This window comes from Opisthocomus hoazin, chromosome W (genome assembly GCF_030867145.1).
Source record: "Opisthocomus hoazin isolate bOpiHoa1 chromosome W, bOpiHoa1.hap1, whole genome shotgun sequence".
Classification (NCBI taxonomy): Eukaryota; Metazoa; Chordata; class Aves; order Opisthocomiformes; family Opisthocomidae; genus Opisthocomus; species Opisthocomus hoazin.
Window position 1 is genome coordinate 34070435 of NC_134453.1, and position 12764 is coordinate 34083198.

A 12764-nucleotide genomic window follows, 5' to 3' on the forward strand; every position below is an offset into this window, starting at 1 on the left:
ATATAAAGAAAGATTAAATTAACTTGAGAATGATACATACTGATGGTAAATCTGTTACCTAGCATATGGGTGTAGATTGATTTACTTGTATCCAATTTTCTTCCTGTGTGGATGGTGGGACTAAAGTACCGCTTGACCACAACATATCATTATTGTCAATGGGAGGGAATGCATCTCATCGCGTCAGGCATCGAAATAGCAGTGTATCAATAATATGAGCTCAGTAAATTTGCACTTGGGTTATAGGTATACTTATCACATATACAAACATCCATAACATTTAGTATTGGCTATCGATATTAATTACCTAGGTTAAGATCAATGTACCTAGAACTATGACTCATTAACTATATAGGCTAAAATTAATGTACATAAAAGCATAAAGCTGCAAACGTCACCACATCTATTCCCTGCTGCATCAAATGCTTCCGAAGTCTTGATAAATCAGAGTCCAAATACAACAATCTAAAGTCAAAAACCAGAAATAGTCAATACCTGCAGAACTTACCAAACCAAAAGACACAAAACCTGTTACTTAGTCCAGACAAATCCGTTAGATCACAGAAACCAAATAAATCCATCAGATCACAGAAAGACAAACACTGTAACATAAAATCACACGTTCATGGTCGCGACCACACACACACACACAGGCACACCAAGTTTTCAGCATAAATCCAAATATTGCAAAGACAGGACTTACAATAATAATTCAACATTTAACAGACAAATTCCCAAGCTTCAGTTTCAGGAAGAGTACTCTCTTTTCAATTTTGGATTAGAAAGGACGCTTTCCCTTCTCGTCAGGGATATAGCTCAATGCTGTGAAGCTTTTACTATGACTAACAAATAGGCAACAAGAAACAATACTGGAAGAATGCCTTTGCCTTATTAATGGTTCATGCTCAGAACTTTTTGGTCCAGTGATCAGAGGTTCTCCCCGAGAATCCCTCGGTGCCAGCTGGAGGTCCTGCAATCCCTCGGACCATTGAAGTTCAAGAGCAGCGTCCTACCTGGGTACCCAAAATCTATTACTAGAAAGCAGCAAAATAATTAACTTTCTAAAACTTAATGTTGGAGTTCCAGAAAGCAGGCATTCTTTACTGCAGTACTGAACGCACAGGGAATAGTTCTCCTCAAATGTGTGTACCGAAAAGACACTCTTACTAGATATTTATGCCATGTTAACATACATAATCATTACATTTCTGCAAAGTACTTCTCATTCTCCATTTCTCCCCCCCTTTTTTTTTGTTTTTTTTTTATATATATGTATGTATAAATGTCTTTTGTACATGCATATTGGCACCTCTGGGCAGTCGTCGGGAGCCCTCAGGTGAAGGTTTATACTTTTCCTCACGGTGTCTGCTAGTTGATCTTTGCTCTTGTGCAGACGCAGTTCTAAAATCACGTATACCGTGTTCTCCAAGATTGCTTCGTTATACAAAAGCTGTTGTGGGAGATAATTGCCAAATATGCAAGGAATGTATTAATTGGTGTGGGTGATGCACCCACTGCAGTCATCAGAGTACTTGCGTTTGCTGCAGTTTTTTCAGTGTTCCCTGTGTAATAGGATCATCCAGAGTGGATCTCTTCTGCTTCCATGTCAGAGGTTGCTCCCTGAGAGTGAGCGTGGTCACCTCTGGCATCAGATTCTGCGTTACGTTCTTTCAGTTCGTGATATGGCTTCACATATTTTGCTGGTAACCATCGAGGGCCTGTTGAAAGAAGAACACACGCATACCCTCTTCCCCACGTTATTAGTTCTATAGGACTTGTCCATTGTGATCCCCCAAATTCTTTATACCATACCTTTGGTCGAACCACAAATGGAGGGACCATCCCGAATTGATGGTCAGCTGCCGTTGTAAATAATTGATCATCAGAACGATTTTAAAAATTAAGTACATTAACTGTTCCTGTGGGGTAACACTGCCCATAGGATTCCCCCTTTTTTGTTTATTTAGCATAGCTTTGAGGGTCCCGTGGACACTTTCGACAATGGCTTGTGCAGTAGAAGAATGTTGTATACCTGTAACATGTTGTATACTCCAGTCCTGTAGGAAAACAGAAATTGTCCGTGAAACGTTCCTTTTCTCCCGTATGTGCCGTGGCTACCAGAAATCCTGAGAAAGTATCCACACTAACATGTACACAATGCAGTCGACCAAATGTTGATATATGTGTAACAGCACTTTGCCACAACTCATCAGCTCGTAAACCACGAGGGTTCACTCCTGCACACGACGGTACGGGTGTAATACATTGACAATCAGGGCATGCATGAACATTTTTTGTGGCTTGCCCCTGGGGCAAAGCAAATTGTTTATGCAAGGAAGAGGCATTTTGATGAAAGAAGTCATGAGATAATCGGGCTTGCTTGAAACTGTGTGGCAGTACTGCTGCCATTGTCAATTGATCTGCTACAACTTTTTCTTCAGTTATTGGTTTTAGTAGAGTAGTATGTAACTATATATGCATTATAAAATATACACGTACACGATTTTCTAATTTCAATAGCAATTGCATCTGCAATGCATTGAACAATATTCACAACATGCAGAATCTGTGACAACATTGAGTGGTTCAGTCTAAAACAATTCAAAAATGTGCAAGGCCGCTGATAGCTTAAAAATTTGTGTGGATCCTTCAACGACTAAAATAGATGATTGCTAATCTGATGAATTTGTTTGTTTCCGAAACACTGTTCATGCTCCTTTAATAGGAACAGAAACACATCGTTTTTTTGGCTGCAATGAAATTTGAGAGAGGGAATGTAACAGCTTATGTTGTGGAAGGGTATAACGTATGTTATTTAAATAATCAGCTAGAGCGGCTTGCAGTGATAAGGATTCACTATTTAATGCCACAAAGTCATCTTTAGCCAGCAGCAGGCAAATAGTATCAACTTGCTGACAGTGATTCCAACCTTGTGCTATTAAGGACACTATGATGTGTACCTTTGAAGTCAATGTTTTCATGGGCGTATGAGACAAAAAGATTCATTCCAGAGTCTTCAACTCCTGCGTGTTAACACAACACTGATCGAAAAGAGGGTAAGGCTGTAAAACAAAACCTTCATAAATTATATACAAATTTGTTGGTAAATTGACATTAATTCTGAAGGTAAAGGCAATTGCAATTCTATCTGAAACCTTTTGTAAAACAGTTTTTGCTTTTGGCATTGATCTTCAGGAAAATAATAAATCTGAGTCCTTTTTGACCAAGTAAATAGAGGGGACAACTCTTCAGTCATAATGTCAGTATTTTCACCTTTCAGCAGAGTGAATAACATCATCTAGATAGACCATCTGAACCTTGGAAAGATAATAAAGTCCAGCTGTTTGTTCACAAGGAATTCTACTGCAGTAATTGAATTGTATACATTTTTTGTAACCAAGTCCTTGAATGTCAGAAAAGATGGTTCTTGCCGCGCCGCTTCTGGGCTGGCCGGAACGGGCCGGCGCGCTGGGATCGAGGTAGGGGGGCGGGGTGGGGGGGGAACCATGCCGCCGGTTGCCCGGGGGGAGCCATGTGCCCCACCAGGTGTAAGGTTTGCTGACCTGTTCGATGCGGTGACTGCTGGCGCGGTGGCTGTACAGCGTCTGAGGGACTGTGCAGTTTTATGTTGGAATTCACCTCGTTTTGATCTCAGGTCGGGTACACCAATTGCTGTCGAGAGACCCTGTTGTACACTTTCGGGATGCCGGATTTTTACACCCCACTTCCCATTTCTCTGGATTCAAAGGATCGTCAGGTTTTGGCAGATTTACTTCCCGCACTTCTCATGTTCGGTAGGAATTTCGTCGTATGTAGGGTTAAATTTCAACAGACTGCTGCTCTGTCCTTGCTTTTGAGATAAGGACAGAGGTATAGCAGCTGCTTCTAAGATAGTCTCTGTAAGTTTTAGAGCATTTAAAGCTGTATGCACTGATTCACATGTAATGATTTCCTCAGGTATTTTAAACTGCAAGATATTGCTCTTTCAAACTTCACTGTAAAAAATTCTTTAATAGAGCCTTCGCTCCTTTTCTCAGTGACAGTCCCATTCTCCAGCGAGCCGGGGGGGGGGGAAAAAACAGACCTGATTCCTGCTCAGGGTCTGTTAGACCCAGCCCCTGCTCATGGCTTTCTTCAGGTGGTAACTTAGTGGCCACTCCTCCGGCCAAACACCTGTACTTACGATTGTCATCCATTAACCTGTTCCACAGGACAGGCTAAGGCTTGTGTATCTCTCATAATGGTGGCAACGTTCCACTGTCCATCTAGGATGGCATCTCTTATAACATCGCTCCAGTGGGTAGGTGTGATCCGTGCCAGAGGCCCAGCTAAACATCTCGGAGAGGAAGCCTCATTTTCCCGGTGGGGGGGGTTGGTAACGATTGACATATGCTGGAACTGCGAGCTCTTGTCTTGAAGATGCTGCAAAACTGACTGCAACAGATCGCATGGTTTTTGGGTTGGTTTTTTTTTGTTTGTTTGTTTTTTTTTTGAGTAATTCGTTCTGGCCGCCATCAGAGGGCGTCGGGAGTGGAGACGCCTCGCTGGAATGTGGCAGGGGTGGATAGAGAGGAGGGGCCCATGTTGCAGGCCGCGCCCCAGGAGGGGCCGATGTCGTAAGCCGCACCCCTTCTCCCTCCCCCTCTGGGGGTGGTACTAGCCGCTCCTCCCCTCTTCCGAAAGACAGTCGCACTTCCGCGCCCGACTCCTCCCCGTTCCCCGGGGGCGGTCGTACTACCGCGTCCGGCTCGCATTTCGAGTTGATGTCTCTGGCAGCAACTTCCGGTGGGCCACCCCCCTCTACGCCGAGACCGGAACCGCACACTGCACTTGCTCAAATCTCGGCAATTGTGTTACAAGTGATCCCAGTCATCCCTCTAACGGCAGGTAGCCTGAAAACCTGTGATAATGTCCCAGGCTTAGGCGCGTGATCTTTCCCGGGCTCTGGAGCTAGCATCTGAGCTGCAGCACACGCCACCTCTCTTTCAGCTTTCATGGCTTTTAAGGTGTGTAATACTGTTCGCCAGAGCTCGCGGACGGCTTTTATCTCCTTTTCTTCCTTTTCCTCCCCCGTTATTGTCCTTTCCCACATCGTCTCTCCTAACTCTTGCCATTCCGAGATGGAAAACAGTAGCGGGGTATCCGCAAAGTGACCCCATCATTGCCCCAGTTTAATCAACTTCCTGAGTTGCTTTGCCGTTTCGTCTATTCCTCTCTTAGAGAGAATACCGACTAGCAATGTTGCCGCAGCATCCACCTCCATGCCTGCGACCACGGCCTCCACGTTAAAATTTAGCTGCGCCAGGCAGCCCCAGTGTGGCTCAAAAATGCCTGGGAGTCGGCCGTCCGTACCTGCCCTGCGCGTTCGCACCCAGGCAGGACCCTCCCAGCCGTTACTCCCACGCCCCCCTCTCTAGCTGCTCACCGCAGACCGAGGGCCTCCTGCAGGGAAACCGTCCATCCTCTGCTACCAAATGTAGGCGTGGGTTACGGATCCGTTGTAACGATGTGACCCCAATATGAGTATGATCGTACACCTTTATTAGTCAGCAAAACAAGGTTTATATAGCAAAACTATTACAGCATCTGAATGGTTAAAACCCCAACCCATATATAGGCAAAACTACTGCAACTCGTTGTGATTGGTGCAGAGCTGCATCTCGAAGTGAAAACAGTACTGTGGCAGGAAACAGCAACGTGGCAGGAAGGAAGTGACAGTGTGGCAGGAAACGGTGACGTTCCCCCTGCTCCAGTGTCCCGAGCTCGTCGCTCTGCCTTCCCAGCAGGGTTCCGTGTCAGCCGCTCCCAAGGCTTACTTCCGGATCGGAACCTGGGTTGCTCAACGCACCAAACTATGTCCCCTCTCGTCCAGCCAGGACTCCACACAAGACCAGGCACAGACATAGCTGCTACACTGCTGTGATGTAGCACAGGCAGGGGCCAGTGGTAATGCCTCAGCTTAAAAGCAGCTCCCGGGGGAAAGTAGTGGAAGGCTCTCAGTTCTAGCTTTCTTCACAACAGCTCTTATTGGCAAAGGAGCTGACCTTGGACTCAGCCAGGTAAAGTCCCAGAAGGGAGGGAATGCGCTCCAGGCCCTGACACCAACTTTGCAAACATTTTATTTAAAAAGTAAGTTGATATTGATTTAAAAAGAAAAGCAAACAAACAAACAAACAGCAACAAACTTGTATCATTCCATGTTCTTCCAAACAAACAGGTCACCAAAAAGTGTTCCACAGCAACAGAGAGTAGTGATTCAGACGTTTACAGTGCAGTCATCCTGGAGATAACTGAGTGGATTCACATTAGAGATGACTTTGACCCACCAAATTCAGTCCATTGGTCCTTTTTATATCAGGCACAAATTTTAACACAGCTAAAAGTTGCTTATGAACTTACTTTGTCAGGAATTTTAAAAAAACTTGTAAACTTAATAGTTAAGATTACCTTCACAGAGCAGCAATGAGAACTGGAATGACAGGCTATGAACCTGTTCTGATGCAAATTAGGCTTGATGCCAAGAAGCACAGAATTAATAAAATCTAAGACTGTAAACCTGAATAGTGGCCTTTAACACCCAGGTCAGAATAGAGAGATTGCAACAATGATATGAAGGTACGAGGCAGTCTTGGCCATAGTGATTGCAAAATAGTTGAGTTGAAAATTTCTGGTGTAATGAGAAAAAAGGACAGCAGAGTTACTAACCTGGATTTCAAGAGAGGAAACTTTCAGCTACCGAGGGAGCTATTTAGCAGCATCCCCTGGGAATCTGCTTTCGAGGACTTAGGAGTCCACGAGTGCTGGTCAGTCTTTAAGAACCACCTTTTAGAAGCACAGGAGCAGGAAATCCCACTGTGTCACAAGTCAAGCAAGCGGGGCAGAAGACCAGCTTGGCTGAACAGGGAACTCCTCTTGGAACTCAGGAGGAAAAAGAAATTGCATGATCTCTGGAAGCAAGGTCAGGCTTTGCAGGAAGATTACAGAGCCGTGGTTCGCATATGCAGGGAAAAGACACGAAAGGCCAAAGCTCAACTAGAGTTGAAACTGGACAGGGTTGTGTCAGACAACAAGAAAGGCGTTTTTAAGTATGTTAATAGCAAGAGGAGGTCAAAAGAATACATTGGACTGATACTTGTTGAAGATGGTCACCTGACTAATAGGGATGAAGAAAAAGCGGAGGCATTCAATGCTTTTTTTGCCTCAGTCTTTAATAATACTGATAGACCCTGGGCTGCCCAGCCCTCTGAGTTGGAGGACCACAACTGCGGGAACAGTGTCTTTCCATTTGTGGACACTGAAATTGTAAGGGACCAGTTGTACCAGCTGAATGTTCATAAGTCCATGGGGCCAGATGGCCCCAGAGTACTGAAGGGGTTGGCCGATGTTACAGCAGGACCCCTCTCAATCATCTACCAAAGGTCTTGGGAGTCTGGGGAGGTCCCCGCTGACTGGAAGCTAGCCAATGTTATTCCAATTTACAAGAAGGGCACGAGGGAACTACAGACCTGTTAGTCTAACCTCAGTACCTGGAAAAATTATGGAGAAGATCATACTGGCTGCTATTGAAAGGCATTTAAAGGACAGTGCAATCATCAGGCACAGTCAACAAGGGTTCACAAAGGGAAAGTCCTGTTTAACCAATTTGCTATCCTTCTATGATAAGGTAACCCACCTAGTGGTTGAAGGCACAGTGGTGGATGTAGTTTTTCTGGATTTTAGTAAGGCTTTTGATACTGTCCCTAACAGCATTCTTCTGGACAAGTTGTCCAACTGCGAGATGAGCAGGTTCATGGTGTGCTGGGTGAAGAACTGGCTGAAGGACAGGGCTCAAAGGGTTGCAGTGAATGGGGCTACATCTGGCTGGCGACCGGTCACTGGCAGTGTTCCTCAGGATTCAATTCTAGAGACAGTTCTGTTCAATATTTTTTATCAACGATCTGGATGCAGGAGTTGAATGCACCCTTAGTAAGCTTGCTGTTGATACTAAACCGGGAGGTGCTATTGACTCCCTCGAGGGACAAGGGGCCTTGCAGAGGGATCTGGATAGATTGGAGCATTGGGCAATCATCAGTGGCATGAAATTTAACAAGACCAAATGCCGGATTCTGCACCTAGGATGGAGTAATGCATGGCACAAGTACAAATTGGGAGAGGAGTGGCTGGAGAGCAGCCCTGCCGAAAGGGATCTGGGGGTGCTGGTTGACTCAATATGAGTCAGCAGCGTGCCCTGGCAGCCAAGAGGGCAAACTGCATCGTGGGGTGCATCAAACACAGCATAACCAGCCGGTCAAGAGAGGTGATTGTCGCTCTGTATTCATCACTGGTGCGGCCTCACCTTGAGCACTGCGTGCAGTTCTGGGCCCCACAATTTAAGAAGGATGTTAAGGTCCTTGAATGCGTCCAGAGGAGGGCAACAAAGCTGGCGAAGGGGCTGGAAGGCATGTCCTATGAGGAGCGTCTGACGACACTGAGTTTGTCTAGTTTGGAGAGAAAGAGGCTGAAGGGCGACCTTGTTGCTCTCTACAGCTTCCTGAGGAGGGGAAGTGGAGAGAGAGGTGCTGGTCTCTTCTGCCTGGTATCCAGTGACTGGATGCATGGGAATGGTTCAAGGCTGCATCAGGAGAGGTTTAGACTGGAGATTAGGAAACATTTCTTTACCGAGAGGGTGATCAAACACTGGAACAGGCTTCCCAGAGAGGTGTTGGATGCCCCATGCTTCTCAGTGTTCAAGAGGCATTTGGCCAATGCCCTTGCTAACATGCTTTAACATTTGGTCATCCTTGAAGTGGTCAGGCAGTTGGACTAGATGGTCATTGTAGGTCCTTTCTAACTGAACTATAATATAAGATAATATAATATAGTATAATATAATAGGATTCATAGCAAATCTCTAGAGACTGCAAGCAGATAAGGAGCCTGAATCTTTTCAGATCTTCATCTGTGATATTACCTTTACAGAATTAGTAAATAATATTAACAAGTTTTTCATAGAAACTGTTAGCAGTATTATCTGATAGAAAACAAAACTGACAAGTCCAGAATTAACAGGAACACACAAGGTTCTATACTGTGAGGTAAATTATTTGGTAGTTATTCTAATTATCCAGTGGAAGTTAAGAAAAAAAATGTAGTAGCACTTGTTTCAGAAAAAAAGTCATTAGAGCTTTCTGTGTCAAATTCATCTATAGTACAACTCTAATGGACTCAGCAGTATTTCATAAAGGAAAATTTGGTGCACTGACAACATATATGTATACTCCTTATGCATCCTTTTGAGTAAAAATTTAAAATATATACAGCATTACATACTTTACTGAGGAATAAAATGAGTCACAGAAGCGTATAACCCTCTCAGTTTCACCCTAATGTGTATTACACGCTCCCTGTGCCTTTAATTGTAACAGCCTATAGCTTTGCATACTTACATCTCCACCTAGCAGCCTCTGATCATCACAGTCCCTGGTTGGGCTAATGTCCTGCCTCATCACCCAAACAGGTTCTTTTGGTTCATCGGGGGTATAAGGAGAACGAACAGTCCTTGTCTTCACTTCTTCAATAGCTTCTTTAATATCTTTGATGGCCAGTGATATTGCATCCCTTTTTTCCTTTCTGCACCTCTGTACTGACTCTCCTGAGTTGGCTGTGGCCCTAGAGCCAGCTGACAGTTGACCATTGCTTTCGTGCTCCCTGCCAGAGAGAGCATGAGTATGCTCCAAGCTCTGCTCTGCCTCTAGCATGTCTTCAGCAGCCTTGCCCAAGCTCTGAGAGCTCATACTCTGTTTCATCTCTGCCACAATCTGATCAATATCTTCCTCTTGTTCATAGCTGTCCATTTTTGGATATGGAGCAAACTCTGCCTCTTTCTCAGGGCTGTCTGACTCTCCATCAGATCGTTCATCATAATGGTGAAGGCGGGCACCAAGAGCTTCCTTGCGATAGTTGTCAGCTTCCTCCCTTTCCCACTCATAGAGCTGAAGCCCCTCCCTAACATCAAGGTCCAGCACATCCCCTATCTCCTCATATACGTGCTCCTGCTGCCTATAGTCAGCATAGGGCTCAGCATATCGCTCACCCTCTCCTTGGTGGAGGGGCTGGTGAGCACAGACATAACCCAAGTATGCTGCATTCATGGCTTCCTCATGTTCAGTTGAGTGGAAATGTACATGATCATGCAGTGTTTGATTATGAACAGCCTCAATGTGCTCTGCTTCAGCATTTTCTGTGTACTCCTCAGACTCAGACCTGTACTGCACTGCATATGTACTCTCATCCTCATTCTCTTGTACTATATCTACATCATAGCCATCCTCTGCTGTGGCTATAATGTCCCCTTCCACCATGTCCATGTGATTGTGGAAGTCACTCTCAGTACTGGCTGATCGAGCTAGCATCCCTTCCTCTTCCTGCCCAGACGGTACCCCTTGGTTTCTGTTTCTGTACCCTGAATAGCAGATCACAGACTGTCGTTCGTCTTCTACCTGTGAGTGCTCCAAGTCAGCTTCCACTGATTCATTCATATCTTCATTTGCTGGCTCTTCATTCACCTCCACCTCAGATGGTGTGACCAAATGGTTCATGGAAAGTTCTGGTGTGTAGGCCACTTATTCTGTAAACATTTTGTCTACCAGGACTGGAAAGAAATTAAGAGTGATGTTATTAAAAAAAGAAAAACCACAACCACAAACAAAACAGCCCCACAATGTGGAGTCAACAAACAACCCCAGAGCAGCAAAAGGCACCCTTGCTTCTCCAACAGACAAAGTTTTGGCTTCATCAGCTCTGAAGTCAGAGGACAACCAGCACAACAGTATGACCTTCCAATGCAAATTGATTTCTACCAGCACCATTCGTTCAGAGATGGGACCACAATTCCTTTGAGAATTGCAGTATACAGTTTTATGGACAAATTCTCTAGGAAAAAATCCACTATCTCAGACCAGTCCAAGAGGTGCTTCTACGGACTGGCCAGACATCTAGACAATGCAGACAAGATATACATCAAAGCAACTAAATTTCACCAGGGGCTAAATTGTGGTAGAGATATTGTGGCAGGATGTGGCAGTGTAAAATGACAAAAATTTTATTTTGTTGCATTGCAGTAGTCTGCAATTGGTCAGATATATGATACCTTTGCAGACTAGACATTACCAACATGATATCTTCAACTGAGATCCTCATCGTAGGGCACCTTTTAGTCAATGGAGAGAAAAAGACACTTTTAGGGTGCAATGCAAAGTGCCTGTTTCTCTTCCCTAGAGAAGCATAAGATAGCTAGCTCCGGTATAGACATCTTCATGAAATACATCTAAAATTATGCAAAATTACTTCTGCCCCAAATGTCTTTCCTAAAATAGGGAATAGACATTACAAATATTCATAACTGTGACCCTTGCCACATTGAGACTAGTGAGACATTTTAGTTTTACCAAACGTGTTCTGCTCAGAGTAAAAAAATCTGAAATGATGACATAATTACAACAGAGGTCTGCCAACAATGATAATTATACACAGCATGGAAATAAGAAAAACCTATAAGAATACAGCTTATCCTCTAGATGTTTCTCAGAGCAACCAAGTTTACCTATCTCAGAGGGTATCGTTTTTACCTGCCAATTGCAGCTATTCTGAACCTTGTCCAATGTTTTAAAATGTATTGTCGTAAGACCTTCTCATGTATTTGAAGTCGAATCGCATACCTGTGACAAAAATCTAATTTTAGCCTGTGGTTTACTACTAATTATAAGGGGGGGAGGGGGGGAAATACCTGTCAGAAGACTTATATTTCGATATATAAAATGATGCTATAAAATATGTCAGATACCAATAATAATTAAAAAACAATTCAACACATAAAATAGAACTTGAACCAAATTTAGTGAATTCAGGCAGAGAGTCTTAAATTACACTGTTGCACTAAACAAGCTCTGCGCAAAGCCACAGAAATGGTTATTGGGTTTTTTGTCTGTTTTTGTGGGAATTTTTTACTCCTGCAGAGAAAAAGCAATAGTGATTTCAGCTGCTGTCCATCAGAGTTCCTGGCAAGCAGGGGAGGGCAGCTAGGAGTTATTTGTGCTACAGCTCTATAGGAACCCCCAGTGAGTGTAGCTTCCATTTCAGCAAGTGTTTCACCTTGTCTGTGCCATACCCATTGTTTTAGTCTTTAAAACTAAGTCCTTACAAGAGAGGAAAAGGAAATCTTGGCCCAGGCTCCAGACGCTTTTTTCACTTCCAGAAACAACACATACATAACTTGCACAAAGCTAACATGCTATGCTTGGCCTCTAATACATGTCTTTCCTATCTTCCTCAAAAAACAAACAAAACCAAAACAAACCTGGGACTTGGATACAAAATACTCATTAAGAAATCACATAAAAACTTTATTGAACAGGTAAAGATACCATACACAAAACTGACTGAGCTTTCTAGGACTTCATATAAACAAAAAGAAAACAGAAGTAGCTCATGGATTTAGTCTTGCATCAAAAGAAGTAGACCTTAAAGATCATCTAGTTCCAACCCCCCTGCCATGGGCAGGGAAACACTATAAAGAACAGCGGCACTGAAGAATTTTAAATCTTAAGCATGGATTAAACAAAAAGAAAAGTGAAGATGATAATGCATATTAGGGTTTAGAAAAATCCATTCCAGAAAGAATTCATTGTTTGCATTGAAGTTTGTGGTAAAATTCCCATTGATTTACAGAGACAAAAAATTAGGCTCTGCCCATTTCTCCAGTCTGCTGGTGTCCCTCTGAATAATAG

At 43.8% G+C, this 12764-nt stretch overlaps 2 protein-coding genes across 5 annotated transcripts in view; one reads left to right on the plus strand and one right to left on the minus strand.

The window, feature by feature from the left end:
- LOC142365636 (amyloid-beta A4 precursor protein-binding family A member 1-like) overlaps window positions 1–12764 on the plus strand; it is a 120022-nt gene that overhangs the window by 46141 nt on the left and 61117 nt on the right. The window lies entirely within an intron of this gene.
- Window positions 7108–11688, minus strand: LOC142365716 (amyloid-beta A4 precursor protein-binding family A member 1-like). Its single transcript, XM_075446786.1, has 3 exons — window positions 11607–11688; window positions 9426–10630; window positions 7108–7149 (listed from the first exon to the last, which is right to left on the minus strand). The coding sequence occupies exons 2-3, from the start codon at window positions 10575–10577 to the stop codon at window positions 7108–7110; spliced, it is 1194 nt and encodes a 397-aa protein (XP_075302901.1). The 5' UTR covers window positions 10578–10630; window positions 11607–11688.

Coding starts and splice junctions, on each gene's coding strand:
- LOC142365716 (XM_075446786.1), bottom strand. CDS start 10,577: ATGAACCATTTGGTCACACCATCTGAGGTGGAGGTGAATGAAGAGCCA. Junction 7,150..9,425: donor AGAGGCTGCTAGGTGGAGAT/GTAAGTATGCAA, acceptor CCTATTAGTCAG/GTGACCATCTTCAACAAGTA.